This window comes from Oncorhynchus nerka, linkage group LG26, assembly GCF_034236695.1.
Source record: "Oncorhynchus nerka isolate Pitt River linkage group LG26, Oner_Uvic_2.0, whole genome shotgun sequence".
Lineage (NCBI taxonomy): Eukaryota > Metazoa > Chordata > Actinopteri > Salmoniformes > Salmonidae > Oncorhynchus > Oncorhynchus nerka.
This window is the reverse complement of record NC_088421.1, coordinates 26,856,418-26,874,351: the sequence shown is the minus strand read 5'-3', so window position 1 is coordinate 26,874,351 and position 17,934 is coordinate 26,856,418. Positions and strand designations below refer to the sequence as shown.

At 44.7% G+C, this 17,934-nt stretch overlaps 1 protein-coding gene across 4 annotated transcripts in view; it reads left to right on the top strand.

Annotated features, from left to right (window-relative positions):
• The window catches only part of LOC115110842 (aldehyde dehydrogenase family 3 member B1-like), a 45,857-nt gene extending 29,221 nt beyond the window's left edge, over positions 1–16,636 (top strand). Inside the window, exons 1-10 of one of the 4 annotated variants that reach the window (XM_029636771.2) lie at positions 782–1,076; positions 11,764–11,927; positions 12,101–12,214; positions 12,365–12,485; positions 12,707–12,792; positions 12,953–13,034; positions 13,226–13,618; positions 13,826–13,992; positions 14,174–14,273; positions 14,377–16,636. In XM_029636771.2, the coding sequence (XP_029492631.1) occupies positions 1,067–1,076; positions 11,764–11,927; positions 12,101–12,214; positions 12,365–12,485; positions 12,707–12,792; positions 12,953–13,034; positions 13,226–13,618; positions 13,826–13,992; positions 14,174–14,273; positions 14,377–14,576 (1,437 nt within the window). In that variant the 5' untranslated portion in view covers positions 782–1,066 and the 3' untranslated portion in view covers positions 14,577–16,636. The other 3 variants (XM_029636772.2, XM_029636773.2, XM_065010335.1) reach the window with 3 other exon arrangements.
• Positions 16,637–17,934: the final 1,298 nt, after the last annotated feature.

Sequence of the window (17,934 nt, the reverse complement as noted above, 5' to 3'; positions counted from 1 at the left end):
GCAGGATGTCCTACCATACTACCATCATGAGCCAATCTCAGTATCACTTGTCGAAGAGAAACTGGAACGACAATTTGAGATACACTGGGCCAATCATCCTGCCCAGAAGTGGTGTGAGAACGCCATTTCCTCATTAGAACACCGTCTCGTCAAGGTAACCCACACGAACTTCATCAAACTCTCCTCTGGATGTATCTCAGCAAAAATATGGGAGATCGAAACATCTTTACTCTGTTCCGCAATCAACTGCTTCCTAGACATGAAGTATAAACTATAGGGACCCTCTCTTCCTTCAGTGGTCCTACTGGGATTTTCTAAGGAGAGGTCAACTCTCTCAACGTCTCGAACAGATCAACCATTGTTTGTCCATTTCTCTCCCCTTCTGTAGTCTCGCACCATTACTTCCTGTACTGTTTGGAGATGGCGCTCCCGCCTACCGGAAGGCATCTTGGCTTGTTTGTTCAGCACTTCATTACCCCTGTTTGGCTTCATGATGTCCAGCTGTGTGCGGAGAGGCTGCCCGAACATCAGTGCTGCTGGATTTTCATTTGTTGTGGCATGTTGGGTGTTTCGGTAGGAGGCCAGGAACTTGGCCAGTCCCTTCGTCTCGTTTTGCTGCACGGAGTTCTTGCTTTAGGGTTTTCAAAAAGTGTTCTGCCAGCCCATTGGTGGCAGGGTGGTACGGCGCTGAGGTTGAGTGTTTGATTCCATTTACTGGCATGAATCTTGTAAACTAGTCACTTACAAAATCTTTGGCATTGTCACTTACCAGCTGCAGCGGCAATCAGAAGCTTGCAAACATTGTTCTGAGACACTCTATCGTCTGAGCTGAGGTGAAGCAGTCAGTGCAAAACACCTCTGGCCATTTGTAATGGGCATCAACTATAACCAGAAACATGTGCTTTTCAAAGGGACCAGCGTAGTCCACATGAATTCTCTGCCATGGCTCTGCGGGCCATTCCCATGGGTGGACTGGGACAGGAGCAGGCATGTGAAGGGTTTCCAAACATCCGCTACAGTTCTTCGCTGTAACGATTCTCGTTGGTGGAAGGAGAGGAGGACCTAGATGCAGCGTGGTAAGTGTTTGTCATATTTTAATTGAAAAACTGAACACTACACAAAATAACAACGAAGAGAAAACGAAACAGTTCTGCCAGGTGAACAGACACTAAACAGAAATTAAACACCCACAACCAAAATGGGAAAAACAGGCTACCTAAGTATGATTCTCAATCAGAGACAACGAACGACACCTGCCTCTGATTGAGAACCATACTAGGCCAAACACATAGGAATATAACAACATAGAAAAAAGAACATAGACTACCCACCCCAACTCACGCCCTGACCAACCTAACACAAAGACAGAAAAAAGGAACTAAGGTCAGAACGTGACAGTACCCCCCCCCCCCCCCTCCCCGCAAAACCTGAACCTATAGGGGAGGGTCTGGGTGGGCGTTTGTCCACGGTGGCGGCTCTGGCGCAGGACGTAGAACCCACTCCACCATAGTCTTTGCCCGATTAAGTGGCGCCTTTGGAGCGGCGACCCTCGCAGCCGACCTCGGACTGGGGACCCTTACAGCGGGCCCGGAATAGTTGGGAGACTGGGAGTGAAGGGCGACTCCGGCAGCGCCGTAGTGAAGGGCGACTCTAGCAGCTCAGGACAGATGGGCGGATCTGGCAGCTCAGGACAGACGGGCGGCCTGCGCACCGGGGACACCGTGCGCCTCACGACATAACACGGTGCCTGCCCGGTCCCTCTCTCTCCACGGTAAGCACGGGGAGTTGGCGCAGGTCTCCTACCTGACTTCGCCACACTCCCCGTGTGCCTCCCCCCAATACATTTTTGGGCCTACCTCTCGGGCTTTCAACCGCACTGCCGTGCTGCCTCCTCATACCACCACCTCTCGGCTTTCGCTGCCTCCAGCTATGCCTTGGGGCGGCAATACTCTCCCGGCTGTACCCGGGGTCCTTTGCCATCTAGGATCTCCTCCCATGTCCAGGAGTCTGGAGATCGTTGCTGCTGCCCGTTACCACGCTGCTTGGTCCTTTGGTGGTGGGTGATTCTGTAACGTTCGTCGTTGGGAGAAAGAGAGGAGGACCAAGGTGCAGCGTGGTAAATATTCATTATGCCTTTTAATGAAAACGAATACTCGAACAAAACACGATAAACTAAACATTTCTGTATGGTGAACATACACTACAGAAAATAATCACCCACAACTCAAAAGTGAAACCAGGCTAACTAAATATGGTTCTCAATCAGGGACAACGATTGACAGCTGCCTCTGATTGAGAACCATACCAGGCCAAACACAGAAATCCCAAATTATAGAAAAAGGAACATAGACTGCCCACCCCAACTCACGCCCTGACCATACTAAAACAAAGACAAAACAAAGGAACTAAGGTCAGAACGTGACAACCTCTACAATGCTTGCAGTAGGAAACTACTGTAAGTGATCAACATCAGATACTACCTATGCTACAGTGATCATGGAGGATTTAGGCTTTTTTTCCCACAGAGACCAGACTGAGAGAGTATTAATAAAGTACCTATCTAGTTTGTCAAAAGATAGCAGATCAAACCACCACCTACCCACAGCAGCACTACTATAGATTGCATAGTCAGATGTTCTATGTCAGATAGTTAGTTAGCTCAATGTATCATTCACCACAGAGATTTGGAACAGATTTTGTGCCTGCGGAGAGAGTCTCATTTCATACAAGCACATTTCCGTCCATGTTCCTTCTCGATTCCCTTTGGCCTTTAAAAAAAGCAAGAACGACCCACTTTGTGTACATTGTCAAATGCTGCTTTGTTATTAAATAAAATGCATTATTACAATTCAGAGGTTGTTGATTAAGCGTTGTGAACATATGTAATATGTAATGTGTTGGGTGTGCAGGCTTTTACACAAACACATCTGATATTGACAGTCTAGGCCCTTATGCAGTGTCGCCTCTAGCCTTCTTGGGACCCTAAGCCGAATATGGTGGTCACCCCCCCTTGCCATGACTTATGACATGTTTATATGATATCTGTATGATAGTGACTAACAAAATCAATGGGGTCACCTTGGGGATCAGGGACCCTGTGCTCTTGCCCTGTGCACACAATCAGTCATTTGGTTCTGATAGCTGGTTAGATTACCTTACCTAGCAATCAAAATAATGGTAACTGACATGGGCTTATTGAGTTACTGACATAACAAGTGGAAATCTGCTGATGCCCTACCAATCTTTTTTTTTTTAATTGGTTGGGCGCCCCCTTGCGGTCACAGTCTGCGTATAGGAAAAGGCGTCTCTGTCCTTATCATTAGCTTATTTAATTTAGATGTGTTAGCAAAATCCTGGTCATTGTGAAAGATGACTCCTACACATGATGACCTGTGCATGTTTATTGTCTTATTTTTCTAACCCTCCTCAAAATAATATCTAGACAACTCAAGGCCCTATTCATGAAGCATAGACAGTGTTTCTATGGTAAGGACATCTCATATTAAAGCATATGGTTGTTTACCCCAGCTGTTTGCAGAGGAGGGTTAGTGAAGTGTGTCAGGGGAGTACAACAGTGTGTACATGTTCCACATCCTGTCTCTATCTATGTCTGAGGTGGTGTACAGATCCACCACACATTCACATCACTGTGCCCAGCGTGCACAGTAATACACATCAGTCCTCTGACTTCAGACCAGACTGTTCAGATGTGTCATGCTCACTGAGCTGTCTTTGGTCAGTTCAATCCGTCCCTCCAGGGTTTTGGCATAGCCTGCTGCTCCAGTATTGGTGTTGATCCAGCCCATCCATTCCAGTGGTTTCCCTGTAGGTTGGTGAATACAGTTCATACCATAGCTTGTAAAGGTATACCCAGTTCCTCTGCAAGAGAGGTTGAGAGTTTCTCCTGGCTTTTTCTAGAGTGGACTGGAGGGAATGGATTCCATAGTTTGACCATTTAAACCTGAAGGAGAGAAGGAGAGAGAGGAAACAGGGGGAGAGGAGAAAGGAGAGAGGGTGGAATATTGAGTGAAAACAATGAAAAATTGTCTTCAGTCTTTGCTCAGCATAAGAACAGTTGATAAGGAGTAAAACCAAGCAGAACTCACAGGGCAGACAGAGAGAGAGAAGCAGAAGGTAGAGTTTTCCCATCATCCTGAAAGTTGAAATATGAACTCAGCTGCTCCACACAAGACAACAAGTCAGCAGCAGAACATAAGTATATATGAACTCTGAGGGATCTGGATTTACATCATTATGTCATGGGTGAGGGACTGATAACTCTGAGGTCAGGGGTCAAGCTATGACTCATTGGTAGGGCCAGGAGTTTTCGTTGATAACATGACATGTCAAATGACACGGATAAACTCAGTCCCCATGCCATAATCAGGGCCTAGAGTTTTTCCTGATCTGGTCAAGGTGTTTGGTAAAACTGCAGGGAATCTTGGAGGATGGTTTCTGAGTATTTATAGAAATAATTCCCCATTGTGGTTAATTTACTATAAATGTCAGATTAGGGATCAATCTATCAAGGACAGTCACCTTTTTTAACAGGAATAAACACAACTACAGTATGTAGGCCTGTATGTGATTCCTCTTTATGTTCTATCTCTCTCCTCATGGAAATCTGTACCTTGTGTTGATGTACAAGTACTTCTGTTGTTTTGGCTCTTAGGGGAATATTATGCTCTTAGGGGAATATTATGCTTCAGTAGATGTTACTCTGTTGTTCTGATGCTCTACTGCCCTCTGTTGACTCTGTTGTTCTGATGCTCTACTGCCCTCTGTTGACTCTGTTGTTCTGATGCTCTACTGCCCTCTGTTGACTCTGTTGTACTGATGCTCTACTGCCCTCTGTTGACTCTGTTGTTCTGATGCTCTACTGCCCTCTGTTGACTCTGTTGTACTGATGCTCTACTGCCCTCTGTTGACTCTGTTGTACTGATGCTCTACTGCCCTCTGTTGACTCTGATGTACTGATGCTCTACTGCCCTCTGTTGTTCTGATGCTCTACTGCCCTCTGTTGTTCTGATGCTCTACTGCCCTCTGTTGTTCTGATGCTCTACTGCCCTCTGTTGTTCCGATGCTCTACTGCCCTCTGTTGTTCCGATGCTCTACTGCCCTCTGTTGTTCCGATGCTCTACTGCCCTCTGTTGTTCCGATGCTCTACTGCCCTCTGTTGTTCCGATGCTCTACTGCCCTCTGTTGTTCCGATGCTCTACTGCCCTCTGTTGTTCTGATGCTCTACTGCCCTCTGTTGTTCTGATGCTCTACTGCCCTCTGTTGTTCTGATGCTCTACTGCCCTCTGTTGACTCTGTTGTTCTGATGCTCTACTGCCCTCTGTTGACTCTGTTGTACTGATGCTCTACTGCCCTCTGTTGACTCTGTTGTTCTGATGCTCTACTGCCCTCTGTTGACTCTGTTGTACTGATGCTCTACTGCCCTCTGTTGACTCTGTTGTTCTGATGCTCTACTGCCCTCTGTTGACTCTGTTGTACTGATGCTCTACTGCCCTCTGTTGACTCTGTTGTACTGATGCTCTACTGCCCTCTGTTGACTCTGTTGTACTGATGCTCTACTGCCCTCTGTTGTTCTGATGCTCTACTGCCCTCTGTTGTTCTGATGCTCTACTGCCCTCTGTTGTTCTGATGCTCTACTGCCCTCTGTTGTTCTGATGCTCTACTGCCCTCTGTTGTTCCGATGCTCTACTGCCCTCTGTTGTTCCGATGCTCTACTGCCCTCTGTTGTTCCGATGCTCTACTGCCCTCTGTTGTTCCGATGCTCTACTGCCCTCTGTTGTTCCGATGCTCTACTGCCCTCTGTTGTTCTGATGCTCTACTGCCCTCTGTTGTTCTGATGCTCTACTGCCCTCTGTTGTTCTGATGCTCTACTGCCCTCTGTTGTTCTGATGCTCTACTGCCCTCTGTTGACTCTGTTGTACTGATACTCTACTGCCCTCTGTTGACTCTGTTGTACTGATGCTCTACTGCCCTCTGTTGACTCTGTTGTTCTGATGCCCTACTGCCCTCTGTTGTTCTGATGCTCTACTGCCCTCTGTTGTTCTGATGCTCTACTGCCCTCTGTTGTTCCGATGCTCTACTGCCCTCTGTTGTTCTGATGCTCTACTGCCCTCTGTTGTTCCGATGCTCTACTGCCCTCTGTTGTTCCGATGCTCTACTGCCCTCTGTTGTTCTGATGCTCTACTGCCCTCTGTTGTTCTGATGCTCTACTGCCCTCTGTTGTTCTGATGCTCTACTGCCCTCTGTTGTTCTGATGCTCTACTGCCCCCTGTTGTTCCGATGCTCTACTGCCCTCTGTTGTTCTGATGCTCTACTGCCCTCTGTTGTTCCGATGCTCTACTGCCCTCTGTTGTTCCGATGCTCTACTGCCCTCTGTTGACTCTGTTGTACTGATGCTCTACTGCCCTCTGTTGACTCTGTTGTACTGATGCTCTACTGCCCTCTGTTGACTCTGTTGTACTGATGCTCTACTACCCTCTGTTGACTCTGTTGTACTGATGCTCTACTGCCCTCTGTTGTACTGATGCTCTACTATCCTCTGTTGACTCTGTTGTACTGATGCTCTACTGCTCTCTGTTGTACTGATGCTCTACTACCCTCTGTTGACTCTGTTGTACTGATGCTCTACTGCCCTCTGTTGTACTGATGCTCTACTACCCTCTGTTGTACTGATGCTCTACTACCCTCTGTTGAACTGATGCTCTACTACCCTCTGTTGACTCTGTTGTACTGATGCTCTACTGCCCTCTGTTGTACTGATGCTCTACTACCCTCTGTTGACTCTGTTGTACTGATGCTCTACTACCCTCTGTTGACTCTGTTGTACTGATGCTCTATTACCCTCTGTTGACTCTGTTGTACTGATGCTCTACTGCCCTCTGTTGTACTGATGCTCTACTACCCTCTGTTGACTCTGTTGTACTGATGCTCTACTACCCTCTGTTGACTCTGTTGTACTGATGCTCTACTGCCCTCTGTTGTACTGATGCTCTACTACCCTCTGTTGACTCTGTTGTACTGATGCTCTACTACCCTCTGTTGACTCTGTTGTACTGACTCTTCTGTACTGATGCTCTACTGCCCTCTGTTGACTCTTCTGTACTGATGCTCTACTGCCCTCTGTTGACTCTTCTGTACTGATGCTCTACTGCCCTCTGTTGACTCTTCTGTACTGATGCTCTACTGCCCTCTGTTGACTCTGTTGTACTGATGCTCTACTGCCCTCTGTTGACTCTGCTGCCAGTTAGATTCTTTGAGGGGTTTTTGTACAGATCCTCCACTCACTCACACCACTGTGTGTCTCTTGCACAGTAATACACAGCAGAGTCCTCTGCTCTCAGAACAGACAGCTTCAGATACACCATGCTGTTAGAATTATCTATGGTGACTTCTATCTGTCCTTCAACTCTTTTTGCATAAGTAGTTCCACTAGCATTAATGCCTATCCATTCAAGTGCTCTTCCTGCAGGTTGACGTATCCAGGCCATGTTGTAGCTACTAAAGGTAAAGCCAGATCCCTTACAGGAGAGACAGTTTCTGCAGGCTTTTTCAGGACTGGACTGGAGGGAATGGCCTCCAGACTCTGACCATATATCCCTAATAGAGAAAAGAGAAGGAAGACAATAGATCACTAATATGTTAAATCAATGGATGTTATAATTCTCTATATGTAAAATACCTTGTTCCAATGAATTGCTAGATTATTGAGTACATACTGTAGAGGCCCAGCAAGACCAGGAGGAGGTGTAGTTTGCCTGTCATCTTTTCAGGATGGAAGACAATTCACACATGGTAGGAAACGTCACAGAAGGACTTGGGAGACAGAACTAACATGACAACCATGGTTGGGTGATTGCCTGTCACATGCATTTAAAAGGGGTTTCAAGGAAATCAATTCTAAGACAAAGCCAGACATCAATGATCACTGTCAATCCAGTGGCTCTACTGCTGCTCCAGCCACAACTGTTTTTTCACGTCTCTCATTCAAACGTTTCTTCATGTATTAAGAAGATTAATTAAATAATTGATATTAAATCATATTACATTTTGATATTTCTCACAACAATAAGAAATTGTGGTATGTTGTCTTATACGTTTTAGGCATAGTTTTGATTCTGGCTTACTGCCCTTGGCACAACCTCTATCTTTCATAACTGTCATCCTCTCTCTCTATCTGTTCAATAAAGTCAGAAAACACCATACAAATATATTTTTTTAAACAACACACAAAACAAGTTCATTTTAAAAATTTAACCATTCACATCCTGAAGTACTGTACCCTGAAATGTGTTCCTGTTGTTTCAATGTCCAATGATCAGCAACTGTCACCAAACCAATACATGGCTAAACGTCACTCAATGACTTTTTCAAATCATAATCTGACATTTTCTCCCACATCTGCAGTACATCACTGTTGTGTGTTGTTTTTAAACGTGTTACTGCACTTTCACAATTATATATTGGTCCTTTTTAGGGTTAATCAAGATGCTATATCAGGGAAATGCCTTTACCAGAGTGCAGGAGCATCCTGGGTTAGAAGTCATGGTTGGGTAGCTTTGAACTACTGTGCCCAATGCTCATTTTAATAGATACGTCTGATAAAAACACATTCTTAAACTCTCTCCCCTATAAACAAGTTCAGTAAGCAAGACATACTTAAGTATTTAGGGGGAGGTGCCCGGAACAGCTATAAGAAACCACAAAGAGCAATTTGTTATTTTAGTTAAGAACTCATTGTTTTATGCAATTCTTGAAAAGTTTGTTATATATATTACCAACACAAACCATGATAATGTGTGATGAGTGGCAGTGAATGACTGACAATATTAAATAATTGATGTACTACTGCTGTGAACAAGGTCTATAATATGAATACCTAGGATAGGTAAAAGATTTAGATGCACTATTGTAAAGTGGCTGTTCCACTGGATGTCATAAGGTGAATGCACCAATTTGTAAGTCGCTCTGGATAAGAGCGTCTGCTAAATGACTTAAATGTAAATGTAATAAATTAAATTGTGATTAAATTGTCTCATTATTTGATCATTCTCACCATTTAGTCAAATCAAATTAAAATCGTGTTCACGTGGTTGAAACATTGTGTGGTTACCAGGCTTATGCAAAAGACAGTTTCTCAGCTGAAACAAGGTAGTGAGAATTAGATCATGAAAGTGTATAGGAACAGTCCCTGCAGTCCCTGGGCTACTTAACTACTTTAACTGTCTATCTGAATCATCAGAGATGCTAAACTGGGACCCTGAAACACCCAGGTGACAGACTGGAGTTCACCAAGCGTGGTGCCACACAGCTGTGAGGGTCACAGAGGGGAAGAGAGAGGGGTGGGGTGTGTGAGAGAAACAGACACCACTGAGAAAAGGAGAGCAGGGCCTGTGTGTGTGTTTACTTCAAGATATCTACTACTGAACAAAAATATAAACTCAACATGTAAAGTGTTGGTCCCGTGTTTCATGACCTGAAATAAAAGATCCCAAAAATGTTTGATACACACAACAAGCTTATTTCTCAAACATGTTTGTTTCCATCCCTGTTAGTGAGCATTTCTCCTTTGCCAAGATAATCCATCCACCTGACAGGTGTATCAAGAAGCTGATTGAACAGCATCATCGTTACACAGGTGGACCTTGTGCTGGGGGCAATAAAAGACCACTCTAAAATGTACAGTTTTGTCACACAACACAATGTCACAGATCTCAAGTTGAGGGAGTGTGCAATTGGCATGCAGAGCAGGAATGTCCAACATAACTGTTGCCAGAGAATTGGACGTTAATTTCTCTACCATTACGACACCTCCAACGTCATTTTTGAGAACTTATCAGAACATCCAACCGGCCTGACAACCGCAGGCTTTGTGTAACCACGCCAGCCCATGAGCTCCCCATCCGGCTTCTTCGCCAGCGGGATCATCTGAGGAGGGGTAGAGGGGGTGCTGACAGTATAACTGTCTGTAATAAAGCCCTTTTGTGGGGAAAAACTCATTCTTGATTGGCTGGGCCTGGCTCCCCAGTGGGTTGGCCTGGCTCCCAAGTGGGTGGGCTTATGCCCTCCCAGGCCCATCTATGGCTGCACCCCTGCCCAGTCTCGTGAAATCCATAGATTAGGGTCTAATGAATTCATTTCGATTAAATGATTTCCTTCTATGAACTGTAACTCAGTAAAATCTTTGAAATTGTTGCATGTTACATTTATATATTTTCTTGAGTATACATCTACTATTTATACAATTAAATAATACTGCTTGTAAGATAATGGTCTAAACATAAATATATGCAATGCATTATATTCAGTAGGCTAGTCTATGGCAACTAAAACAGTCTGCCCACTTGAACCTGAATTTGATTCCAGGGATTTGATTTGATACCAGGGATATTCAAATATTACCCAATGAGGTCTGGATTAGCCTACTGCTGTTTTTTGTTCTACCTGATAATTAATTTATCCCACCTGGTGTCCCAGATCTTAATCATTCCCTGATTAGAGGGGATAGAATGAGAAACAAAGCAGTAGAACTGGCGTTATAGGTCCAGGGTTTAATTTGAAGGGCCTTTAGTCTATGGATACCCATGTTTCTCGTTAGCCCCCAGACAGGTTTACAGGCTTGTTTTTCAAGTTCTACCAAAAGTCTAGTCTGCTTTCCAGATTAACTAGCCGCGTTGGTAGGAAAACCACTAGCACCCGGAAATGCGCCACTTTCTTCGGGTTCCCATAGCAAGGCAAAGCCACCGGCAAATTGGAATGTGATTTATCTAAGTTCAGAGACAGGTCTAAGAGTGGCTCGACAGGGCAACATACGACCATTTTAGCCTACCTTCGGGCAGAATCAGGTGCGTTTTAACTTTTTAATTTCCTCAAATTCCGACTAACTTTTTGTTAGGTTTCAGTTCATTTTTATTCATCAGCAGCATCTATTTACGGGAAATTCAGGTAGGACTTCACAACTTCATCCATCCTGAGAAGAGTGCAGTTTGTACAGTTTCCTAACAAAGAGGGTTTCCGACGTAAACTGTTTTAATGTGTAACAATTTGATACTCTAGTTTAAATCGTTAAAGTTGCACCATCCATGCCTGTCACTATTGACATCCCGCCCACCCTTTCACATAATTATTGAAGGTTTTACCGCGTTCATTCAAATGTGAGCAACCAACCGTGAATAACTTGCAGCAAGACCTAATTTCCACCTTTTTATGGCCCATATAACGGACCGTAAATTTGGTCATCTTACCTTCTTAGCCTGCCTTTTTGCATTTTCTACACTTGACCTGAGCCAGGTGGTTCTAACGATGATACCGTGCCCTGGTTGTAGGCCTATTCATTACACCTATTTTGCAATGAAAACGAGAATTTCAATTGGACACATTTTTCTAGGTCCGTTCCGTTCTTAAATGGTAAAAGGTTTCTGTTAAAATATAATGAATACACCCCTGGATTCATCATGTGTTCTCAATGCGCAACAAACGTATCTTGACTGAAAATATAAAACAGTGCTCAAGGCTACTTCATGTGGGCGTTTTTAAAAGACCACTGAAGTTTAGTCAGACAATGGCCAAGACCAGCAGCCATTGATATCTGGAATTTACAACTCTATATAGCTATTGGCAAACTGCATGTCCAATAGCCAGGCTCTTCTCTCATCACTGGTTATTTTGGTTGTGTGGTGTCTCAATCCTATTTTACCAGGTGACATTATCCGCTAACTCACTTTGTGTGTCTGTCTGTTGGGTGGACAGAGATGGCCAGCCAGAGCGAGGTGATTGACAGGTTGAGGGCTACGTTCCGGTCAGGTGTGACCTTTCCAGAGCAGTTCCGTATGACCCAGCTCCAGAACCTTCTCTCACTGGTTGAAGAAAACGAGCAGCTGATACAAGATGCTCTCCACAAGGACCTCCATAAGGTACTAGCATACACTCAGACACGTGCCGACTGCTGTACACTCTGCATGTCCTCTGCCTCTCTCTCTCCACCTCATCCTCTTTCTGTCCCTTTTTCTTCACCATAGATCTTCCGTTGTCCTGTTCCCTCTCTCCCTCGATCATTTCACCTTCTCCCCTCTCTCTCCCCCCTCAGCCCAAGTTTGAGTCGGTCCTGTCAGAGATTCAGATAACCCTGAATGACCTGTACTTCGCCATGGAAAACCTCAGGACCTGGATGCAGCCGGAATACAACATTGGCAAGAATCTGGTACAGATTCCATCAACATTCACTGTCAACTGTTTGACTCTACCACCTTTTACTATGGCTCAACATGTAAACACACAATTGGAATATTATTTTACTGACTTATGTAATAATTGTCCAACCATCTACTTTCCTCTCTCCATCCTGTTTTAGGCCACTAGGATGGATGACTGTTTCATACGCAGGGAACCCTTGGGGGTAGTTTTAATCATCGGGGCGTGGAACTACCCTCTACATCTTATTCTCTTACCTTTGGTTGCTGCAATTGCTGCAGGTACACATCTATCATACCTTTGTATACCTAGAGGCTTTGTTAATAGTAATGGATTGGATTTTGTAGCGTTTTTACAGTAGTTCAAAGCATTTTACATCCACCAATGTTGCCTTATCAGTAATGTATGTGTAAAGTGAATGCTGACTCTGTTAGCATTTCATTATTGATTAGGTTTGATTTTGTGACGATGACAATATTCATTCCATGATGTCGTGAACTAGGAAACTGTGCCATTCTGAAGCCGTCAGAGATCTGTCAGGCCACCGAGCAACTCCTGGCAGAACTCATCCCCAAATACCTGTCTCAGGTAGTACACACACACCTATATGTGTTTTCATTTCCCCCTGCTTCTGTTACCTGTTGTGGATCATCAATGGAATGAAGGCCAACAGTGCCATATTTGCTCTATACCTGCCCACTTATTGTTTGTTTTTAATGTTTTGAGTTTTGCCATCTGACTATTGTAGGACTGCTATGCAGTACTATGTGGTGGAGCAGAGGACACCAAGTCATTGCTGAAGAATAAATTTGATCACATCTTCTACACAGGTAAAGCCTAACAGAGAGGACTCCTTAGACCAATAATATGTATTTGCTCAATCCCTCTTTTTAAGTATGTTTTTGTGTTTAAAAATGTTGGCCTTATGCCCCTTTTAACTCACCTTTGCCATATCACCTCTATCGCACACTCTTTCATACCCTTTCCTTCTCTTCCTTTCTCTTCCCCATCTCCTCCCCAGGTTCCCAGGTGGTGGCCCGTTCCATCCTGCTAGCGGCGGCACCTCACCTGACCCCTGTCACCCTGGAGCTGGGTGGCAAGAGCCCCTGCTTCATCTACGGCCATATCGACATCCAGAAGGCCGCCAAGCGCCTGTGCTGGTCCAAGTTCTTCAACACTGGCCAGAGCTGTGTGGCACCCGACTACGTCCTCTGCACAGCCCAGACCCGGGACGCCCTACTGCCCGCTCTCCGGGAGACCCTGCGGACCTTCTACGGGCCGGACCCCGGAGCGAGCCTGGACATGGGGCGCATAGTCACCCCACGCCACTGGAGACGCCTGGTGGACATGCTGGAGAAGTCCAAGGGGAAGGTGGTGATCGGAGGGGGGAGCCGTGAGGAGGACAGGTATATTGGTGAGTTTTGGGGGTACAGGAAAGGACGATGAGATGCAGGCAGTGGTGTTGAGTTTGGTTTGTATACTGCTGCCACCTTGTGGGTGTGAATGCAAGTTGAAATATGTTGAGGTGGTAGCCTTGCTGTTAAAGTGGCTTTAATTTCAAGTATGAGTAACTAAGCAGGCATATAGAAGCAAATTCTTGCTGATCAAGTGGTGTTTCTAGCTCCCACAGTGTTGGTGGACGTGCAGGAGTCTGATGCTCTAATGCAGGAGGAGATCTTTGGCCCCATCCTGCCCATCCTAACCATAGAGTCTCTGGAGGAGGGCATAGACTACATCAACCGGCAAGAGAAACCCCTGGCCCTCTACGTCTTCTCTGACGAGACCTCGGTAAGACCATGACCTACATTACAGCACAGATGTTTCTTCTCATATCTATTATCTTATGTTATAGTCATGGTGTCCTCCACAGAGCTATAGTTTAAAGTTATCTAGTTCTATGGCTGCCTCTGCCTTCACTGTGGCTCCACTCTTATGGAATAAATGCACATTCCTCCCCTCTCTCTGTCAGGTAGTGACCACAGTGTTGAACAACACCAGTAGTGGTGGTTTCTGCGGCAATGATGGTATAGTACACATGGCCTTGCCAGGCCTGCCCTTTGGGGGAGTAGGTAAGTGTGTGTCTGACAACGTAAATAAAGTGGTCATTATCAGAAGCAAAGCACTAGACATGGATCTGATCATGGTGCCCTGTCATCTTCCTCTACCCTCCAGGTGCCAGTGGGATGGGTAGCTACCACGGCCGCTGGGGCTTTGAGACATTCAGCCACAGGCGGGGCTGTATGAACCGGAGCTGGTTGCTGGAGAGGGTCAACGTCCTGCGCTACCCGCCCTACAGCGACTACAACCTGGGCTGGTTGCGCTGGGCCACCACCTTCAAGAAGAACAGCTGGGGAGGCTGCTCAGTCATGTGAGAGTGGTACCCAGTGCGTGCCTGACTGTACTTCCAAAGCCGATGTGCTTTTCTGAAAGGTCCAATGCAGCCGTTTTTATCTCAATGTCAAATCATTTTGGGGTAACAATTAAGTACCTTACTGTGATTGTTTTCAATTAAAATGGCCAACAAGTAACATCTTAGCAAAGAGCAATTTCTCAAGCAAGAATTTGCTATGACTGCCTGGGAGTGGTCTGAGCGGGGAGGGGAAAACTAGCTGTTGTTGGCAGAGGTTTGGATCTCTTATTGGTCTATTAACTCATTTACCGCCTGGAGTTGTCACCAGACATTCCAAGAGTCCCTTCCCACCTAAACGGGCTGAAATTTCAGGCGGTCTTTTTAAACTGCTCTTTCACTAAAAGGGTATTATCATTGTTCACAGTATTATTCTTCCAACATAGTGTGGAAATGTATAAAACACAGAAGAATCTAAAAAATGTTGACTGCACTGGGCCTTTAAAGTATCTGTTCAGTGTTCCAGATTTATATTAAAAATTTACCTAAAATTTAAAAAAATATATATAATTAAGGATGTTAAAAACCAGGGTTTCTCTGTTCCCCGCTTTGCCTGATTGGAAACAGTGGTTGGGTGTATACTGACATGCCAGATCAGCCAATGAAATGCACAAACACTTGGATATTCAAATGAACTACCAACTCCATGTGGAGCAGTGCTGTATGCACTGCCTAGCAGGCTTGCTTTCTTTTTGGGGGGGCCTTGGCTGTGTATAGGTTGTCTGCCCTGTCCACTAAGAATCCGAGTCACATTCTGCACATGTTATTTTACGCACACTACGGAACTGCTGCTCACACTCCCCTTCCTTTACGTTTCTCTCTTTACTCACCCTCTTCTGAACTATGATACTATGATGCCTATCTCTGCCTTATGTTTCTGAACAGCTGAAATCAAATTAAAACTGCTGCAATTTGATTGAACATTCCCCAAAATATTGTTAATGCAACTCCCCACTTGAGTTTTGCATAGGAACTCTGCGTTTTCCACACACAGGCCCTACTAACTGCTATTTTGCTTTTCAATGGTACAGCATGAGTAGCGGTTCCACGGACCGGTAACCTCAGTCTGACAATGGGCGAGTTCGTTCTGTGGTGACCGTGCGCTATTGCCTCTTATATTGTTTGTCAACTACTGCCTACTATACTGAACAAAAATATAAACGCAACAATTTAAACAATTTTACTGATTTACAGTTCATATAAGGAAATCAGTCAACTGAAATAAATTCCTTAATCTAAGGATTTCACATGACTGGAGGGCATATGCCCACCCACTTGGGAGCCAGGCCCAGCCCATCATAATGAGTATTTCCCCACAAAAGGGCTTTATTATTGACAAATACTCTGCAGTTTATCGGCTGTCCGGTCCTGGGCTGGTTACACTGCGGTTGTTTTGAGTACTTGAAAAGAAGGCTGTACTTGTATAGGGCCATTGAGTCAGCAGAAAAGAGCTGTGAGAAAAGGGGAAAGAGGTGCTACCTGTGGTTCTGGTTTAACCAGGTTATTCAAGGGAGGGACACAGGCTGCATCTCAATAGTCTTGATTTGGCTTCCTTCCCTTATCTCTCCTTTACCACGAACTGGAAAGGTGAAAGTAATGTGGTAGATACCAATGGCTTTCACCTGTCCTGTTCTTTCAAATCTTTGCAGCTGAAGGGAAGGAGAGCTGCTATTACAATCCACCCAGGGTGTGGTTTCAGTTCTGTGTGTTCACTGCTACATCACAATGGTCTAAACCTGCTTCTTCCACTCCTCTTGCTTTGACCCGTCAGATCAGAATAGATGAGTGGAAGCCACTATACTGAAATGCACTGGCTGCCAGGGTCTGGAGGTAAATGGTTTTTAGCACTGTTGCACAAAACCCCCATTGTTCACCATGGGGTTAGTATAGTTCACAGAACGGTCTTATGTAACAATTTTACTGGGTTTTGTTAGACTCTGTGTGACATATTAGGTGGTGGATGTTTTTTGATTTTAAACGTTTTGTTCAGAAGACATTAACTAATAAAACCTTACTTTACATATATTTTTTGGCTTATACTTTAAGTGTTAATTGTACTGTTATTGCCCCATTCTCCCTCATCCCAGCATGTTGCTTTTCTATGCAAGTCATTGCATCATTAGTGCTTTACTCAATTACTTTTTGAATGTAAGGTGACTGACAAACTTTTCAATATCATTGAGACAAAATCCCACTCTTTAAACATTTTCAATTTCCATCATGACTTGATTAAAACGTACTCTTACAAGACGGGCTTCATCTCAAAAATCCCCCAAGTCGTATCAAAAAATCTGAACCGACAGAGTGAAGCACTCTAGGCTTACACAAGTCGCATGTACAGTTGAAGTCGGAAGTTTACATACACTTAGGTTGGAGTCATTAAAACAAGTTTTCAGCCACTCCACAAATTTCTTGTTAACAAACTATAGTTTTGGCAAGTCAGTTAGGACATCTACTTTGTGCATGACTCAAGTAATTTTTCCAAAAAGTTGTTTATAGACATTATTTTACTTCACTGTACCACAATTCCAGTGGGTCAGAAGTTTACATACACTAAGTTGACTGTGCCTTTAAACAGCTTGGATAATACCAGAAAATGTCATGGCTTTAGAAGCTTCTGATAGGCTAATTGACTTCATTTGAGTCAATTGGTGGGCCTGTGGATGTATTTCAAGGCCTACCTCCAAACTCAGTGCCTCTTGGGAAAATCAAAAGAAATCAGCCAAAACCTCAAACAATTGTAGACTTCCACAAGTCTGGTTCATCCTTGGGATCAATTTCCAAATGGCTGAAGGTACCACGTTCATCTGTACAAACAATAGTATGTAAGTATAAACACCGTGGGACCACGCAGCCGTCATACCGCTCAGGAAGGAGACGCGTTCCGTCTCCTAGAGATGAACATACTTTGGTGCGAAAAGTGCAAATCAATCCCAGAACAGCAAAGGACCTTGTGAAGATGCTGGAGGAAACGGGTACAAATGTAGATTCACCTGAAAGACCACTCAGCAAGGAAGAAGCCACTGCTCCAAAACTGCCATAAAAAAGCCAGACTAAGGTTTGCAACTGCACATGGGGACAGAGATTGTACTTTTTGGAGAAATGTCCTCTGGCCTGATACAAAAATAGAACTGCTTGGCCATAATGACCATCGCTATGTATGGAGGAAAAAGGGGGAAGCTTGCAAGCCGAAGAACACCATCCCAACCGTGAAGCATGGGGGTGGCAGCATCATGTTGTGGGGGTGCTTTTCTGCAGGAGGAACTGGGGCACTTCACAAAATTGATGGCGTCATGAGGAAGGAAAATTATGTAGATATATTG